At 41.9% G+C, this 20,191-nt stretch overlaps 1 protein-coding gene across 1 annotated transcript; it reads left to right on the plus strand.

Moving 5' to 3' along the window:
* Positions 1 to 141: 141 nt before the first annotated feature.
* Positions 142 to 17,620, plus strand: OC90 (otoconin 90; the record flags this gene model as incomplete). The annotated part of the gene is made up of 14 exons (XM_064640468.1): positions 142 to 223; positions 437 to 496; positions 753 to 927; positions 4,384 to 4,496; positions 4,994 to 5,122; positions 6,632 to 6,673; positions 7,092 to 7,148; positions 10,684 to 10,734; positions 11,046 to 11,102; positions 12,970 to 13,119; positions 13,471 to 13,569; positions 15,132 to 15,306; positions 16,374 to 16,480; positions 16,936 to 17,620. Coding segments are annotated over 14 exons (1,608 nt in total), but the record flags the coding sequence as incomplete, so codon positions are not given.
* Positions 17,621 to 20,191: the final 2,571 nt, after the last annotated feature.

The raw sequence follows: 20,191 nt of genomic DNA on the forward strand, positions 1-20,191 counted from the left end.
GCTTCATGGCTTTGATAAATCAGCTTGTCAGTGCAGGAAGGTGTTCAAAATGCCTGCAGGGTATGTGTCATAATGAAATATATGTTGCTGGTTTACTGTGTTGTTGTGTTTTTTCTTTTAAAAACCTTTTTCTTCTGAAATTTGTTTGCTGAGATAGGTGGCCAAGACCTGGAGCCACCAGCATTCCTGCCAGAGCTTCTTAACACGCCTGAGAGAATCTTGAGTAAGAATGGTTTAAACTATACTTTCTGTGTTCTTGCATGGCAGTGGGGAATCCCTCCTCCTCCAGAAGCATTGCAGGGAAGTGGACTGTGAGCAAATAGCTGGGAACTCATCTCAGAATGGTTTAACACCTGAAGCAAGACCAGGGACAATCTAGAGGCAGTTACTGTCCTTTTCTTAAAAATAAGTGTGGTTTGTTTATTTTTTCATTTAGATAATGCCACACTCTTCAACGGAGTCTTTCAAAATGTGGAAAGTGTTGCATTATTTTTTGGTAAGTATGTGTTCCAGTTGGACTTGAGCACTGAACAGAAATCCTGTAGAGTTTGCTTTTATATGCTTACTGAAAAGAAACAGTTTTTGAGGCTGTAGATTTCCCCAAAGACTACTGTAATACTAAATACTGCTGAGTGCCAAGCACTGCTCAGTGTTCCTGTGTTACTGCCTTGTTTAGGATTCATGTTCATGTGAATGACCCACTCCTGGCTCACCTCCATTTACCATGTGTTTTATGACTGTTCCCTTTCCAGACTGCCTGGGTTCTCACTTCACCTGGTTACAGTCCATCTTCACTAACTTCCCTGCCCTTCTCAACTTTGTGAACAAGATGAAGTGTGTTACTGGGTTTTGCCCCAGGGATTTTGAAGACTATGGTTGCTCTTGCAGGTTTGAGATGGAAGGGCTCCCCGTGGATAAAGTTGATGAGTAAGTCATATCCATGAGATGTCCTTTTCTGCCCTGACTGTCTCTAAATGCCCTCAAGCTCTGATTATCCAAAGCATAACACGAGTGTAAATGTTTTCAAGACAGTTGTGAAAAAAAAAATAAATTATTTGGGAGTAAATAAGACCCACACCATATGGCTCTGTTTAATTAATCATCACTCGCCACTGGAATGTCTGATATGACCAATGAAAGATAACTTCAAGTCTGGTATATCAGCCCTTCCTGTGTTATTCCTACCTGCTGGTGAGCACTGTCTGCTTTGCTGGGCCAACAGCTCGTGCCAGTTGCCTCAGAGCACGGCTTGGGAACAGACCTTTGTGAACAAAACCTCATTCATTCCTTGGTACTGGGGAATTCTCCAGAACAAGTAAATCAGTGACAAAAACTGGAGGCCCTCTTAATAAAGGGAGTGGGGGAGCTCTAATCTGAGCAATTTGGTGGGTTTGCAGTTTTACCAAACTGTTGGTGTTGGGGGCTGTGTAATAAACCAGCAATCTAAGTTCATAGTGGACTCTAATAAAAATCTTGGCATCTGAGGGGGATTTAAGTATCAGCAGAATCAGGTTACAGCTAAGTATGACTTTAGGTGGCGTAAGGAGCTTAAGTAGATCATGCCCTGAGTGCCTTTGTACACGACAAGGTTGTAAGACATGGGAGCATCAAGGCCAGAGAAGAGCAATGTAGCTCAATGTTTCTTCTCAGCACCATGCACCAGGAAAAAAAAACATCCAAACTCCACTCTGTGCTTTGGAGGGACATTGCCCCAGACTGACTGGGCTAGTGAGAAAAAATGTAATCTTGGGCCAGGACAATCAGATCATTGTTCACTTATGTCAGCAGGGGGGTTAAAAGGAAATTCAAAGAGAATCAAGATACATTCATGTGTTTGCAGAAAAAAGTGTTTCCAACAATATAGTGTATTAATTCCCTGCATGAAGACAGCAATGGCTCAGAAAAGGCTGATGCCTATAGCTAGATGGAAATTAATCCATCCACTTTGCAGCATGGGATGGCTGGGAGAATGGAGATCTAACTCTGCTGCTGGAAAACAGCCATGGAACTTCTCTATGAAAGGTTTTCTGAACAATTGTGATGACATCCTGAAATGAGAGCTCGAGTCAGTTCAATGGATTGATACCCAAAGAGCTGAGCACCTGGGCTTTTGCTTCACTCAGCTTTATTTTAATGTAGACCAGCATAAAACCAGAAACTACAGAACCATCCATCAGCAGGTTTGTCCTGAGAAACATCCACAGAATCAGTTTGTGTTTACAAATTGGTTTCCAGCCCCAGGGTGAGGTATTCTTAGCAGCACAGAAATCTCACTGCCGTGTGCAGCGAACGGGGACTGACTATTGCTTTGCCACTGACACAGATGTGCCCTTGGCTCAAGAGAGCCTCCAAACCAGTGGCTGTTATGTGTTTGTCCCAGAGACAGTTCCCAAAGTGTTGCAACTTTTTTCACTAACTTATTTCTTAAAAACTAGTTTAGCAATCCTTGGGTTTTGTCCCTGTCATTTCTGTTCCACAGGAAAGGGCTGAACACCTCACTGCAGGTTTTTAAGGCATTAGAAAGTGCCTTAGTGCCTATAAAACCAACCCTTTCCTATTTCCCAGAGTAGTTAATTGTCATATCTAAATTAGGAGCCTAGTCTACCTCCATAGTCCACATGAAAAAGAAGCATGACCAGGGGACAATCCATGCCTTACAATCTCCTGCTTACAAAGGCAAAGTAAGTAAATTTTCGGATTAACTGGTGCAGTAAGTGTTGATGTAATTGTGATGCTCTAAACAAACAAGAACTGCATGGAGCTTGTATTAGACTAATTATGCAGCTAGAGGAGCTTTCAAATGCTAACACATCACTAGACCTCAGGCAGAGACAGGAGTGTTTTGAGACATGTCATCAGCCAGATCGTTAAGACCCTGTTCCTGATGGAGCTCACAAACTTCAGCCTCACCTCTGAAACAAGGCACGGTAGAATTTGTGGTGCAGAGGAGCCACCAGGGCCTCTCTGCTGAATGCTATTTCATTTGTTAGCTACATTATTTGGACTCCCCTGGTTGTGAGGACAAATTAAATATTGTAATCATGATTTATTAATATAGTAAGCGATTAAATATTAAATGCTTTCTAAATATAGAAAGTGAGAAAGTGCACTTGTAGCCTAGAAGGGAGCCTGGCAAGGGACAGGTGTTTGCTCTGTGCTCTAATCACCGTGGGACTGTTTTGTCCCCTGGTGCCTCAGGGCTGTGGGTGATGTGTAATAACATGTTTCACTGTGCCTTTAACAAAAATCCCACGTGAGCTTAACTAAATGCAACTCCTTACTTTGTGATCACAAGTTCACCCTTCCTGGCAGCAGCTGCTGGATGTGGGTGTTCATGTTGTCTTTACATTTGGCATGGTCCAGGCCAATGGCAATTCAATAACAGACCCATATGCTGAGTCCCTTTCTCTGAAATGAGGATATTTCAATCTCAATCTAACAGCAAACTTCTGTTTAATCTATACAACAATTTTACATGGGTAAATGATGACTTCAGTCTTTTACTGGTGTTTCATTTACAGCTGATGTCAGTGTACACAGATGCTGTTATTATATAAAAGCAGATGATTTATCTGTAGAAACAGGTGAAGAGAGGAGAGGATTGATGAAGACCTTGTTGTTTTACTTGAATTTTTATTGCTATTCATAGCTAGAGTGGCCATGCAGGCATTTGAGGTTTGCAGGACAGCAACTGTGTAGGAAAACACAATGTTTCTGACTGCCTGTGTTGTGTGGAGGTAGGAGAAAGCTGCTTCACTCCAGTGTGAGAAAATTATTTTGTGGTCCTTTCCCGTGGATAAATGGTGCATTTTAATTCTAATTGTTGCATAGAAGTAAAAGAAATAGAGGATGACAGTACCTGTATTTATGCAGTCCCAATGAGACACAGGGATCCGCAAGGCATTGCAAAGCCATTAACCCTCCATGAGTGCCAGGTTCAGAGTAGTTCTCCAAATTTGTAGTGGGAAAGGTTGGGACAGGACTGCATCCAAGACCTCTAGAGTCGAGCCATGGGACAATGTTTGTCAGTGAGGTGACAGTGCTGGGGGGAAGTATTTGGGCACTGATAGTGGATTTCTTATTTAAGCTGCCTGTAGACTCCTTGTCAGCTCAGGTACCACAGCAGGACAGAAATGTGTGGTCACACACAGCACGCAGACCCGCTCCCACAACTCAGTGCTGAATCCAGATATCTTTATCCGACTACTTTCACTCAGAGAAAAGCAGTACCCAGCCTTTCTTTTGTCTGGGGATCACACAATGGATCCCCCTTTTCTCCTTTAGCACCTTTTGCATTGTTATGCAAGAGCAACGTGGCAGCATTACAGTCTGACTTCAAACTGAAACTAAATTGTGAGAACTCTCTGTTATTTCATTCTTAAGATGCTGCTTCCAGCACCGGAAATGCTACGAGGAAGCACTGGAGATGGAGTGCACATGGGACGCATCAAAGATTTCTACAGATGTCAGCTGCTCTACTGAAAACCTGACCTGTGGTGAGATTAACCTGTCACAAGAGCTAACACTGGAGCCTCACTATGACCAGAAGCGCATTCTGGTCTATCTACCAAAAGTCATAGACAAATTAAACAGAAACTGCCAGAGCTTGCCAGGGCTCCTGCGGCAGGCAGCCTCTCCCTGAGGTTTCCCTGACTTTTCAGGACCACTAAACACTGCTTGAGATGTCTCTGCACAACAGAAATGCAGCAGATGCTGAGTAGAGACCTGAAAAACAATTCTCTTCTGAGGTGTCAAGGTCTGATTTTTATAAATGAACGAGAGGCAATAATCTTTTTGCCAGGCATGCCAGACTTCATTGGTTTGTGTTTCAAAACCAGTGTTGGACTATGAAACTTGACTGTGTTTGGCATGGAGAAGCTCAGTATAAATAGGTTTGCACTAATGAATACAGGCACAAAACTTACAGGGAGGAAAAAGCAGGTGGAAAATGTTTTTCAATAGTGCCTTGTTTGGATTTTTGTTTTATTTCCAGAGTCTGGGGATCCCTGTGAACAGTTCCTCTGCACCTGTGACAAAGATGCCATTGAATGCCTTGTGAATGCACATATTAACTCTTCCCTGAATGGGCTGGATGTCTCCTTCTGTCCATCTCCAATTACAGGTAATAATAAGGATCTGATCCACTGCCTCCTCCTGCCAGTTTGTCTGCCAGTATCGAATCTGACCCAAGGAGAATGAAGCAGTAGCTGGGTGCTTTCCTGCCATAAACCTGGCAGTCTGTCCTGTTCTCAGTTTCATGTGTCCTGCCCATTTACTGCTACTCAAGTGAATATCAGGAGAGGAGAAGGCAGCAGACTAATTGCTGTCCTGGAGCAGGTCCAGGAGAGGTTACTGGGATGGGGAGGGGGCTGAAGCTCATGATGAAAGAGAAGGAGGCTAGGGGGAGATGTTTTTGCTGTCCTCAGTACTTAGTGAGGTAGATGGAGCCAGACTCTTCCTGGAGGTGCATAGGGACAGGACAAGAGGCAAGACACACAACTACAACAGGGAAGTTCCAGTTAGATATGAAGAAATTTTTTTCTTCAGGAAGGTCCTGTCAGCCTTGTGAGGCTTTTTGCAGCTGGAATGAATGAGTGATATGTGTGATGAGGCCACTAGCAGGAATGCTAAAGATATTGCTGGCCAAAATCTTCCCTTGAACCATGCAAAAACTAACTGGAAAAGTGAGAAACAGGCTTATTCTGGTCAGTTACTTGGTTTCCATTCTGGAAGGAAAGATCCCTGCTAAAGGTGAAGGGGATGTTTATGTCCATTGTCATACACTGATCCCAGCTCTGTAGCTGAAATTATAGCCTTGCGAGACCAAATACCTGTCCTGTGGGAGCAGGGCTGGATTAAAAACTTCATTCCTATGGATTGTAATTGGAGCATGGCAGGGGGAGGACCTTTGGACTCCCAAACTGAGGGAGATGGGAAAAAGCAACGTTAGCTTTTCTAATCCTTTTGGCTCATAGTCACAGACCTCGGTGCTGAGATCAGGCATACACCTCTATGTCATGCATGTGTGCATCCCCTCCTGAGTAGGTCAAGGGAGAAGAAAATGCCCCAGGCAAGTTTGCATGGAAGCCAGGTTGTTTTCTGGGGGGTTGTTGTTGTTTTTTGTTTGTTTTTTTTTTTAAGACATTAATCTTTCACTGGGATCAGATGGCCCTAATATACAGTATGGTAGTTCCAAGACACTGCAAATAAAGGGGAAATTGTTAGGTGCTAACAGGAAAATCATGCTGGTTTTACCACTGCTGATAAAGATGGATTAATTTTTAGGTCCTGGATACCTCCACTGATTGTAGGTTCTCGATTATATTTCTTGATACGAAAAAAAAGCCTTTGAATTAAATATTTTTATTTAGTATTCAGTCATGTTATTATCCTTCTGTGCAGCTATTCTGTTCAGTTCAGATTTTTGGGGAAAAAAATCCTATCTGGTAAAGTTACAGGAAAAGGATTTTGGTAGATTCTTTATTACAGAGAAAAATTTTAGTGAAATGGGCATGTGTTTGACTAAACCTTTGTTTTAATAGGAATACATTCAATGAATGCCTGACCTATTCAGATCAAACAGTGACAAATCCCCTTCTCACACTTTATGAGAGACCTTTCTCTTTTTCAGAAACAATCAGCAACAGAGAGCTGACAACACGTCATACAGAAGGTAGGTCATCTCTATAATTCTTTGTCTGGAACATATTAAATTGAGACCAATTTATACTCAGAAAAATAACCTGCTGAAACAGGAATTTAAAAAGTGGTGATTGCTAGCCAATTCCTATTTTTTATTTTGAAACTCTTTGAGATTATTTTTTATTATTATACTCTATGTTGCTGAGTAGAATTTAGTATCAGCATGGTATAAGTACTAAATCAGAATTTTAATACTGCTACTGTAATTATAAATAATTAGGTTTATATTTTCTATATTTATATCATAAAATAACTGCACAAAAAGGACAATAATAATATTTAGAAATAAATTCTCTTTTGATGACTCTTATCATGTTATGCCAAGATCCAGTCTAAGGAGCATCCTAAGCCATGAGACTCTGGAGTTAACAATGCTTTTCCTTTTGCAGAGCTCCTTCATCGTGGGACTGATGAAACATGGGCAGTGACTGCATCTGTGGAAGAAGGTTTGCAACTTAGAGTGCAAGAAGCTCTTGTTTTCAGCTCCCAAAAGCTGAAAGAATACAAGCTGTTCACTTTCTTTCTGCCCTTCTAAAAGGACTGATGTAGAAGCAGATACAATGTTTTGGTGATTGAATTCAAGACTGAATGGGAAGGTGCAATTTTTCAATTTGTGCATGTAATGTGTTTAACCAGTGTTTACAGTAAGTTTCCCAAGAGCTGAGAATGAGCACTCTACAACAAAATCTGTTTTCACAAACAGCCTTTTTTTCCCCTGGGAACACAGGCTGGAGCAGGTGAGCTGTTTGGCAGAGACGTGCTGTGTGGGTGCCAGCCACTGGACCCACAGCTATTTGCATATTTCTTGTCTTTAAAGAGATGTTTGTTTAATTCCACATGATCAAGCAAGAGCACGAGGAAAGACTGAACATGGTTTGTGGCAATGAGGCAGCAGTTTGGTGATTTATTTATTTGTAATGCAGAGATCCAGGTTGAACTCTTCTCACTCTGGTGCCTTCTGGGTGAGTCCTTAAACCACGAGATCAAGTGGTTCTTGTGACAGTCTTCATTTTTTTTCCTGCTACAATCAATGTTTGTCTTATTGAGGAGTCTATGGTTGCAAAAACTCATTGCTGCAGTGTTGTAGTTTGAGACCCCCAAAATCCAATTCTTGAGTCCAAGCTCCCCTCCCCACATCTCAGCCAGTGTGAGATGGGTTTTCCAGACACCACACAAGACTCAGTATGGGGGAAAAGGGGATTATATTACAATGACTGTACAAATAAATATCACAATACATCATATACATAATCTTAACTATCTTTCCTATGATAAATCAGTATTTACAATGGATCAATCTTTTCTCCCTCCAATAAAAGTCCAGAAGGGAAAAGGAAAGATCCTTTCCACTCTTTGAGTAGCAGTCTCTCTAGGGCAGCAGTCTTTCTTCTATCTTCCATGCAGCAGCTGTAGCTGGATCTCTTTCCATTACACACGAGGAGGGTCTCCAAGCCCCTCTCAGCCCTTCGACTTCAAGCAAGGTTCTTTGTCTTCCGTGGGCTGAGTTCACCAGGACGAAGGTCGCTTCACCACGTCATATCACGAAGTGCAGGAGTCTTTGTGACGGTCCCTATCCTCAGGGCATTCAAGCTCCCTTGCAGAGCTCCTGTGCTCTGTCTCAGGCTGTTAGCTTAGCAGCAACAGTGGGGGGGGGGGGGGCAAAGTCACCCCCTCCATATTCCATCTGGCCATCCCAGTCCAGTTCCAGGACATCTTTGAGCTTCTCAGCTCCTCTCTCTGGTGCATGCTGCATTTTAGGACTTCCATTCAGTAGGAGTGCACCCTCTCCACTTAGGAAAGGTCACAAAAGGGTTTTGGGGGGTTTGTTTTAGTTCTTACCCCAAACTTTGTCTCTGTAGGGCTTAGTTCTGCTCTCTCTCTCTCTCCATTACAGATCCCTGTGTCTTCCTTAGCTGCATGCCGTCTCTGCTGCTCCTTATCTCCTTCTGGCTCTCTGCCACTGTTCTCCGGTCAGTGCTGTTTCTGCCGCTGCTCCGTCTGCCCACTCACGATGAAGAAAACTCCTTCAGCTTTCTAGCTACAGATCTCAGTCCAGTTTAACACTGTCCAAGTTCCTGCAGCCCCCCAGCTGGGGCTGGGGGGTCCTAACCCCCAACGGGGCTCTGGGCCCCTTCCTCGTGGCTCTACAACATGGCCACTTCAACAACAACAACTACTACCCTTCTTTTCCAGTCTGGTTGTTGATATGTTTATATCTTGCAGGAGCGCTCATTGGCTCAACCCCAAGGGTCACCACCCCCTGGGGGGGGGTTACCATTTTTTTTAACTCCAGCGGGAAAACTTTTTTTCCCCCACTACATGCAGTATGAGAAAACTACTCTCTTCCTGCCTGCATGGTGAGCACTGCAACACGAGAGGCCAGGGACAGAAGTCACCTAGAGCCCTTGGTACCTCTGGGAGGGCACACCTGATAAATGAGGGCCAAGTCCTGCAGGCAGGAAATAGAGAAGGAGACAAGTCTTAGACCAGCCATTGCCCAGTTTAGCTGCTGAACTCTTGCTATGAGGCTCCCTCACAAGCAAAGCCCCACTGCCATGTTCAGAAACCCCATATGAGCACTGGGTGGGTACAACCAAGCCACTGCTTAACTCAGAAAATCACAGAATGGTTTGGTTGGAAGGGACCTTGAAGATCAGATGGTTCCAATGCCCCTGCTGTGGGCAGGGACACCTTCCACTAGACTTGGTTGCCTGGGGAGAGGCGGAAAGTCGCATTTTTTTAGAACTTCAGAACCTGGTTTCAAGGTGTAGTGTGCTCCTCTCTGTGAGCCACTGCCCTAAGTGTCAATTTAGAATCTTACTTTTTTTTTTTTTTTAAGAAACAACACTTCTGACTTTTAAAGTGGTTTTTTTCCTATTATTTTTTAAAAAAACAGCACAGGCATAAGTGTGTGTACTTGAAAAGGCTGAGTGTAAGTGCTGGCTGTTCCTTCATATCTCTCCTGTATTATCAAAGTAGTTTTTTTACCAGATATTTCTCATTTTCACCTAGCAACAGCTCCAGTTTTGGTCCATGTTTTTCTAGCTGCTTCTGGGAAGCTTGGTAATAGAAAATAGAGAACTCCTGAAGGAGCAAGAGCACCTGTATTTGCACATCTGCAGCAATCTTTTACTTCCTGAAAAACAATTACTCATGCTCTCTAAAGAGGCATAAGTCCAACATAAGGCTCAAAATATTACCAAGGGATAAAAACCTGTACTAGGAATTTTAGAAAGCTGAAAATGTATCACAGATAACATACCTAGTCAGACTTTGAAGGAGACATTTGGAGAACCACCTACCATTTAATTCTCCTCGTTCAAGCCCAAAGGAGCTTCCACTTTGACAACTCTGGAAGATGCATTAAACACAAGTTAAGTATCACTCAGAAACTCATTCAAAGGCAAAGGCATTCTTCTTCACATCCCAAAGCCCTAACAACACACAAAAAGAGGCAGAGATGATTTTTTGGATCATTTGATAGCCATGCTTCTAATTTGTCAAAAGGTAACTGACAAATGATATTCATTTTATCAGGTAAAGAAATAAATTAGAGGTTGGGGACTTATTTGGCCTTATAGCTGCCCGCCCATATCTGTGCAGGCAAACACAAGATGTTCACAAGGAATGTGGCATCCTTCTGTGCACAACAGTGGGATTTCAGACCTAATCCTGTTTAGTCTATTTGTGTGTCAAATGGACTTCATTTTGAATTTCCCACTTCAGTCATATTTATGCTGCTTCTTTCATAGAAACATAATCCTATGTTAGTGCAAAGTACATTATTTGCATGCAGCAATGAGATTATTTTATCAATATCACTTTGTCTACAACAATCAATACACCACTGAAAAAAATAGGCAAATCTCTCTCCATGACGTGCCTGGGTCTTCCTGTTTTCAGAATAATCTCTTAGCAACTATTCATAAGAGTCTTTGCTGGCGACTTGTTTTCTGAGTTTACATTTTCTATTTTCAACAGTGATTTCTTTTGAGCCCGGTGAAATGATCTTGGTGACTCCCAAAGCCAGAGGTAAGAATCTGATTAAACTTCTATTAAAAATTTGGTGGTCTTGACTCAAGGTGAAGTTGGATTTTCATTTATGAAGCTCTGTGGTGTCACAGTCAAAAATCTGCAGCACAGGATTTCTGGATAACACCTCTACTGACTCGCACATCCTTCAGCAAACCTCTTCCTTTCTCCTAATTACCCTCTTTATAAAACCACGCTAATAGTGATGTTTGTTTAAGCTTTATAATGCATCCAGGAGTAGTCACTCCAGAAATGCACAGCAGAAATGCAGCAGGTAGGTCACTACCACCATGCCTCTGTTTTTTGTACAGTAACCACGAGGGACCACAGAGGAACAGCTCCTGCTCCTCCCATCCTGTCGATAAAAGGTCAGTGACCCTCAGCTTTCCTCTTTCTTTGACTGACACAGCAATTCTTTCTCTAAAAGCATCACAGTTAAAACCCTGGGCATGGTGACAACAGGGCTGCCAGAGAATCAAATTTAGATCGGGGTCAGATAGCAGATACACAAACAATAAAACCAGACTGAGAAGCATTAGCTGTTTCTTGCCTCCAGCCACTCATTTGCACTCCTCACCCAAGTATTTCTGAAAACCTCTTCACATAAGGTTTTCAGATGTAATGGCTGGTGCTGTAAATTACATTCATAGCATCTGCTGCCAGAAGGGTTCACTTTGATTTTGCCTCCTCTTTTATTATAGATAATTTCATCAAATTCTTTACCAGTCTAAAACCTGTTTCAACTTTCACAAGTGTCTGTGCTTCAAGCACAGCCATACCAGTAGGTACAGCTAAAAATGGAGCACCTTGGTAGACTTGGAACTTTTCTGTGGCCCTGTCTGTGTAGAAAGGATTATCCAGGCAGAATGAAATGCACCAGAAAAATGTCAAGGTACACCGCATATGGAGAGTAGAAAGTAAGCATTTTTTGACTCTGATTACACTGAGCAGTATCCTGTCTCCCACCTCAGTGCAGAAATTTGGCATTACTGTACAAACACTGGTGAAAATCACTAAATGTTCTCCCCCTTAATTTGAATGTATCAGAAAATCTGTGCATTGTGTCCAGGCCTGCACAGCTCCCAGGAGATTATTTGTAATATTTATTCTTTGTGCAGAACTTCCCAAACTCTGGGTTTATTTTCTAAATCTAGCAAGAATCGCTTTCATTTCAACACATCACTGCCACAGTGGTATAAAATGTGCACCTTGCTGAGCCATCAAAACTAGCATGTGACTATTGATCGCCTTCTGCCACCTTTCATGGGCTTTGTTGTGTTCTTAGCAGTACTTTCATTTCTTCTAATCTGTTCTCTTGTCCTATGACAGGTTATTTTCAAAACATACTAAAACCAGAACGTCAGAGAGACAAGTTTAATGAATTTGGGTTTAGTCCAATTAAAAATTTCAGCCAAAGAATTCAAAAGAAAAGCTCTTAAAATATTGAAACTCAAGCTCACTGGTATTTTCAAAGTACTTAGTTTGTGAAATGCCACATGCTTCATATTGACATTTAGAAAAAATGAAACCATTTGATAACAGTGCTTTCTTTTACAAGCTAGCTTATATAAAAAAGAAGGTTTAAAAAGAAAGAAAAAAGGATGTTAAGTATCCACAAATTTAACAAAACATTCCTGCTCAACAATAAATATATACCAATTTAATTTTTAAACTAATCTCCTGAAAATAATGTATTTATATGTCAAATTATTCTGCCCTTGGTATTTCCTTGTTTACAACTCAGTAAACCCTTCAGTCAGCCAGCTCTACATCAGTCAAATAATTTCCCCCTTTCACTAATGTTGCTCCACATTTTGGAACCTTCAGGTGAACAGACACTTTTTTTAAAGCAATTTACTCAGAAAATGACATCTCATGACATCTCACCTGGGCTTTATCTCTCAGTACAGCTGACTAAGAAGCAACCAACATGGTTTTCAGCAACTGGCACAGCTCTTTTTCTCAGTACACATAAATAAAATTAAAATAAAAAATCAGCAGTTAAACTGATCATTGTTAACAACAGTCCCTCCTTCTGAAAGGCAAGGGATGTGAAGAAATGACCAGTGTGGATACTCTCTGCTTTTCCAATTTTCCTGTTGAATGTTTTTTCTCTATGACCATCAATTCCCACTGGTTCTGCCTGAGGATATTACTCTGACCAGCTATCTAAAATTAAAATCTTGCTGTTTATTTTCCACATCTTCTTCTGCTTTCCTGTTTCTGCTTGCTCAGAAGAAGATGGATTTATGGCAGCTGTGGCCCCAGTGGAAGTGATAACCACCTCCCCAGCCTCATTCCCAGGAGATATTAACTCCATGCAAGTCAAAATTGTCCCCACCGAGAAGATTTCCACAGGCACATCTGCAAGGACAAAAGAAAAAGGCAAGTAAAAAATTAATTTATAGCACTCCCCTATTCCTGTTCACAGCTATCTGAGGAGTCAGCATTTTTCATGGATATGTAGACTAACATTATTTTCTCCCTAAATCTGGATAGGTTACATAGAATGCGGGGTGCACAACACTGACTGACCCTGGAAAGGGTAGTCTGACTGGACAAGGAAAGCTTAACTGACAAGGAAAGCCTAACTAACATTTAATGAACAGCCTCCCACTACAAATTTAAAAATTTTAGAAGACTGCCAGTTGATTATCCTTCAGAATGTGCACACATCACTGAAAGAAGAATTTATTCTACCTTCACAAATCTAATCTATGCATCTGTCCTCTCCAGAGACAAGTCCTGCAAGGGGTGGCCCAAGCATAGCTTCCTCTGCAATAGCTCTGGAACCAGGACTGTCTGACAGGGGACCCAATGAACCTGCAGGAAAAGGTAAATAAGGGGTTATTTCCCCATTATAGCTGATAAAATATTCATCTACCTCTATATTAAAAGTAGGTATACATTACATATAGAGATTATAGTTACTCTAAACCAGTTAGATAAGCACAGATGTATTGGTATTTATAAGAAAGGAGATGCAGACATCTCCAAAACCTTTTGTCAGTTTAACCTCTTCTGCCAATGTGCTATCACTAACACTTAAAAAACCTACTTATTATTAGGTTATAAGAACATTTTTCATACAGTGCAAAATCTAAAATGAGCTCAGTGAATGTTCCCACTTGCTTTTAGGCAGTTCCTACTGCTTGTAGGCAGTAATTTAATCACATTTTTAAGTTACCTTGTTTTACAGCAGAAGCAATATTGGGAACTTCCTTGATCCTCATTCTGACCGTTTGCAAGTCTTGTCAGAGTCAGACTTTTTCTCACCATTTCTGATTCTATTCCCATTCCTGCTCAGAGATCCCAGAAATCTCAAGACATTTCAGACCTGACACTGCTGTAGATTCACACTCATGGACTGTACCATCCATCTTTCCCAATGGAGAGAAGCAGCCCCAGAACTGGAAAAGAGCAGACATGAAGACTCAAACTAATCTTCCACCAAAGTGGAAAATTTGATTGTAAAATATCAGCTGTTAGAGAGCACATGTCAATGCATGAACCTTGTGGTTCATTCTCAGTGAATTAACATGAGAGAGTGAAGACTCAAGCAGGCATATAGGCAGAATTTCCTTTTGGAGGCAGTAAGCCAGGGTTGTCCCTGGAAGAAGCAGGGAGTCAGTCTAGAGCTGCAGAAGGGAAAATGGGATTATTTATGGGAGCGAGGAGGATGCCGAGGGAACAGAAGCCCTCCATCTCTCTCCTCCAATCCAACCAATCAGTCCCTTCAAGTCCTTTCCCTGGCAAAGTCTCAGAAGAGTCCCCCTTGACATTGTTTTTCTGATATGGAACACTGTTCTCTCAAATCTTAGGAATAATTCCCACAATATCAGTTCTTCTTGAGTGGGGGGAGCCACAGAGACATTAGGATTGGGACGTGGTGATGCCAAAACCTTGGCACCACAGCAGGCACTATAACAGATCATTCCTGCATCTGGACTAGGAGGATTATAGATTGAACTATATTTCAAATGAAACCAAAAAAGATACTGCTTCCTCCAGCACAACATGGTCATGCCCAGCTATCACTGTGCAAGCACAAGGGGTATTTGCTGAATCAGCTGAGACAGAAGCCACTGAATACTCAGAAGAAAAACTTAGCTATGAAGGATTACAAAGGACTGCAAAGTATTCTCATTGCAATCCAATTTGACTTGTAATTATATTTTCAGAGGAAATCTCTCTCCCCTTTAAATATTTCCCTATCCTTCTGCTGTCTTGCTCAGCAGAATTCTAAGAGCCATAATTCATGGACTGGAGCAATAATCTACAGATTACAAAGTGTTGGCTTTCAAAGTTTCTGACAGCTCTGAAAAGACTTTTGTCATGACAAGGGAGCCCCCAAGCAGTGAAAACATGATGTGTCAAATAACAACTTTGCTTTACAGTGTGTGAGCGATTAACCTTTCTGCAAGAGAGGGGAAGTGGAAGAGCGAAGAGGGAGCTGCCCCAGCTTGGAGAAATGCTGTTCTGCTTAACTGAGCGATGCCCAGAGGAATTTGAGTCTTATGGTTGCTATTGTGGCCAAGAGGGAAGAGGTCATCCCAGCGATGCACTGGACAGGTGTGGGCTCTTCTGTGTTTGCCATTAACTGTGGGCATTATCGTGGTGCCCAAGGACTAAAAAAGATCAGTGCATCTTTTGTTGGGCATTGAATAGCTACGTATCAGTAGTCAGGTCACATTTTGGGGAAAAAAAATCCACTTAAATACGTTAACACATGAAATACTCTGATGTCACTAAGACCCATTCTACTGTTGCAACAGTGTTTTGGAGAGGACTTACTAACTCAAAATAAGAAAGGAGAATGATGGCAGGTAAGCAGAGCAGAAGGAAGGGTATATTAAAAGGGATGAGGACAAGTGAAACTTGGCTAACAGGTGGTTTGGAAAGTGATTTATGAAGAGTTAACATCCACCCACACTGCACTGTCCTTCAGAAGAGAGAAGAGCTGGACTGAAGTCCTCCTGGAGCTGCAGCCCAAAGCCCTTCCATGCCTGACTGTGTGCTGTTATGGCACGGCTGTCAATGAGGAATAATGAAGAGAATTCAACCAAAGTAAAGACATCTCCTCTGAGAATATTGTATTTACAAATAAAAATCTGTCCCTCTGTGGAAGTTGGGGCACATCAGGTCTAAATATAGCACCTGGTATACAGCACACACCTTTTTCCTACACTTGCACACAAGTAAGACTGCCCATGCACGAAAAATTAGGCTAGATGAAGGCTAGTGATCTGGCTATCGCGATGTAGTTTTCATATTTTCAGTGAAGATTTGAATACTGGAAGACACTTCTCATAGCATATTAGGTCATGGTCACAATTGTAATTATGTGCCTTAAAATTAAAACAACCCCCCCTAAAAAACAACAGCATTGTTAAACACGTGACACCAAAGGAATTAGGAAGGAAGAAAAAAAAGTAGGAGCAAGTATAGAAGGTAAGCAGGAATAGTTCGGGTTTTCTTCTTTATAGAAAAAAAAAAAATCCATGGTATGAAAATTTCTATAATTTCTAAAATTTCTTAGTTTTAATGGGCATTAAAAATAAAGACCTACAAATAATTGTGAGCACTCTGGGATGCAGGAAGTCTAAGTATTTTCCATTTACATCTACTGTTTATTTTAGATGCTGCTTCTCTCATCACTGTTGTATGGAACAAGTTAAGAAACTTGGATGTCATGCAGAAAGAAGATCCAGATCTGAAGTATTATGTATTGATCATATGCCAAAATGTAAGTTTGTGTTAGAGGAAATTCTCATGTCCTGACAGTCTATCAGCATGACAGACTGAGTGCCACCATGACTGAGAGCTGCTAGGGCTGAGTATGGAGACAGAATTATTTAGTTTAGAAAAAGTTTGCAACATTTACTTTAAACTAGAGCTTTTTTCCTAGTTGAGACAAAGATTATTACACCACTGTGCATGATGTGACCAGATCAGGTTGAGAAAATTACATTCAGACATTTTGTAATTGCAGACAGGAGTCAGCTCTTTGTGTCTTTACATTCACAAATTCAACTAAAGCCAGTTGGACCTTCTGCTGAGCACCTCTTGGTGTCAGGTTTGTATTTAGATGGCTAAAGGTGAATTTGGAGACTAAAATTTGAGGCAGATTTGAAAATTTTATCACACATTGGCTAATTTTAACTGCTTTCAAACATTAATTCTTAAACTCTTCTTTTTAAGGCATTGGTTGGAGCATATGTGAGAAACTCCTCTGTGCTTGCGACACGGCGGCGGCCGAGTGCATGGCCTCTGCCTTCTTCAACGAGAGCCTGAAGCTTCCACATGGGCGGGAGTGCCGGGAGGAGAAAGCCTTCTGTCAAAGTGACCCTTATGAAAGGCCCCCAATAGGCACAGAAACAGGCACAGGTGTTTCCAGCTCTGAGGAGAGCAGTGAAGAGGAGGGTCCACTGCGGAGACAATTAAGAAGAGCAAAGAGAGGGACACGCCGTTCCGTTGGGAACTCCAGAACTGTGGGACGTGGAGGCAGATAACCAGCCACCTTCATGGGCTTGGGAAGCACCACGGAGCCTTTTGCAGTCAGCCACCATGTACCTTACTCCTCCTTACCCTCTACAGGCTGCCTTACACAGCACACAGATGATGTAATCATAGACTAGGTATTAGAGTTAGGCTGTATTAACTCATTACTGTAGGGAGGTCAGCACTACAGACCATCTATCTAGGTCAGATACAACACTAAATAATTATTTGACAGTGTTCTGTATAATTTCACTTGATTTTTATGTAAAACCTGTTCTGATCACAGACTGATTTTTGTTAACTGTGTGCTTGGTTCGGATTAAATCTTGCTGATGGTGGCTAAGTATTTCATGTTTTTAATTAAACCAATCTGCAACTACTGCAACTCCTTTTGCAGACATTCTTCCTTTACTGAGCTTAGCAGGAAATACCCAGAAGGAAAGCTAAAGTAATTACATGAAGATGAGCTCCTTTTTCCATTCCTATCTATAGCTGTGTGTGACTCACTTCTGAGGGGAAGAGAAGGTCCAAAAGGCTGGACAGACCCTTCTCTTAGGGAAGCGTCCTGCCTCCCTGGGGCCCAAGTTAAGGACATCACTAGGAAACTTCCCAGGTTGGTATGGCCCTTGGACTATTACTCATTACTGTTCTTCCATGTGAGGGGCGATGAAGTCATGACGTGTAATCCAAGGGTGATCAAGAGACTTCAGCACCTTGGAATGGTTGGTCACGGAATGTGGAGCACAGGTAATTTTTAGCCCTATCCTTCCAGAAACAGACAGACCCAGTCTATTAATATCTGTCTCCATGGCTGGTGTCACTGCTAGAATTTTGGGGTTTTCTGGTAACAGCACCAGGCCTGCTGGTGTCAGATGGGATTCGCCTTTCTCACAGGGGAAAGAAGGTTTTTGCTCATGAGCTATCAGGGCTGACAAGCTTTAAAACAGACTTGAAAGGAGAGAGGGGTAGTATCAGGCTGTGACAAGTCTTTAAAGGTCCCTTCCAACCCAAACCACTCCATGATTCTATGACTCACATTTGTTAGAACAAAAATTTTGCTACAAACTTCGCAGGGATTCAGATGCTCTGAAGGGTCTGGATTTCTTCTCTATCACCTCGTTCTACAGGGCTGAACTTTGTCACCAAAGTTTTCCTTAAAGACCAATGACTGTATCCTCATGCTGGATACAGAGATGCTACCTGTGTTTTTCCAGATCATGCAGCAGTTACCTAAACTCCAGCATTTGATGTGTGCAAACTGAATGGTGTGAGAACTGCAGATGAAAACTCCAGTGAATGTTCTTGGATGAGCAGTTTATATGGTATAAACCTCTGGCTGGTGCTATTCCCCTCTCAGTATTTTTCCTACATTCAAACTGCAAAGGATTAGTGCAGTGCAAAAAATCCCCAAAAAACCAAAACACAAAAGCAAAAAAACCACCACACACACTCCCAAAATAAACCCCCAAAGGTGTTTAGCCATGTGAATCCCACTGGATCCCAGTGGCTACACCACCAGCACTAGTGAAAAAACACAACAGAATAAAAGGACATTTTTTAAGGGAAGGCAGAGAGGACAGCCAAGTGATGTGAGAAATTCTATCTGCAGACAAGATTTTAATTAAGTTCCTCCTTATGCTGTAAAGAAAAAGGACATCTCAGTTCTGAAGTAAAACGCTACAACTGCAAAATGCCCATTTTTGCCCTATGCTGAGGATGAGATCTGCATTACACTGGAACTTTCATCAGCCTTTTATCTTAGGGATGAAAAATTATTTTATATTTCACAGCATTTATAAATAAAGACGGCAATGAAAAAGTGAGATAATGAGCTGAAATGGGAAAAACTGGCCTTTAAACAAGTGAATGAAGTGCACTGCTGAGCAATTATAATACCAGCTCATTTCTCTGATGAGAGCAGTGCTGCTGCTCTGAACACTGCACCTTAAAATAAAAACTCACTCCTTTCTGCTAATTATTAGAAACCAGTATTAACTTCATGGTTATACAAATAACACATGCACATACTCACTCAACAATGCTGAATTTTCTGATTGCAGAGATAGGGATGGATCATCTGAATCGATCAAGTAACAGAGAAATTACAATATAAATATGCTGTTATTCAGGCAATGTTGTCATTAATTCCTTTGGGCTTTTTTTTCCAGTATCTCTTACTTCAGCTAGAATTCAACACCCAAGTTGTGCCATAATTACTATCACATGAATTGTGTGGATAAAGAGAAGTCTTAAATAATCTAGCTATGATTAGCTGTATTTATTGATTCTCAGAGATCAGTGCTAAAATAATAGAAAAATGTCAAGCAGATCAAGACATTGTGCATAGCTTTCTTTCTCCTCTCATTCTCACAGTCACTTTACATCATATATTTCACAGATTTTGGGCACAGATGGCTGAAAGCTAGTTGAGGCTGCACTCAAATCTCACTGTCCATGTCGCTGACGAAGAGATTAAGAAGTGTCAGTCCCAATACCAACACCTGAGGATGCCACTCATCACTGGTCTCCACCTGGACATTGAGTCATGAATGCAACCATCCAGCCAATGCCTTATCCAATGAAGTGGGCCATCAGTCAAATCCATGTCTCTCCACTTTAGAGACACCTCCAGGGATGGTGACTCCACTGCTTCCCTCAGCAGCCTGTTCCAAAATGTGGGACACCTGCTGAAGGAGGTGGGTGGTTTAGGAGAGCAGACACACACAGCTGAGGCACTCAAAGGGACCTCAGAGGTGATACAGTTTCTGCTAAAAACAAGGTCAATTAAGAGGCCACACCTGGTACCTCAAGGCTGCATGCAGTTGGGTTTTGAAAACCTTCCAGCACAGACTGAACAACTTCTGCTGTGCCTTCCCATCAGCAAGGTCTTCCAGACTCTGTGTAGGGACAGGGCTCAAGGAGAAGTAGGAACAGCAGCAGGTAAGCTCCGAGTCAC

This window comes from Pseudopipra pipra, chromosome 1 (genome assembly GCF_036250125.1).
Source record: "Pseudopipra pipra isolate bDixPip1 chromosome 1, bDixPip1.hap1, whole genome shotgun sequence".
NCBI lineage: Eukaryota > Metazoa > Chordata > Aves > Passeriformes > Pipridae > Pseudopipra > Pseudopipra pipra.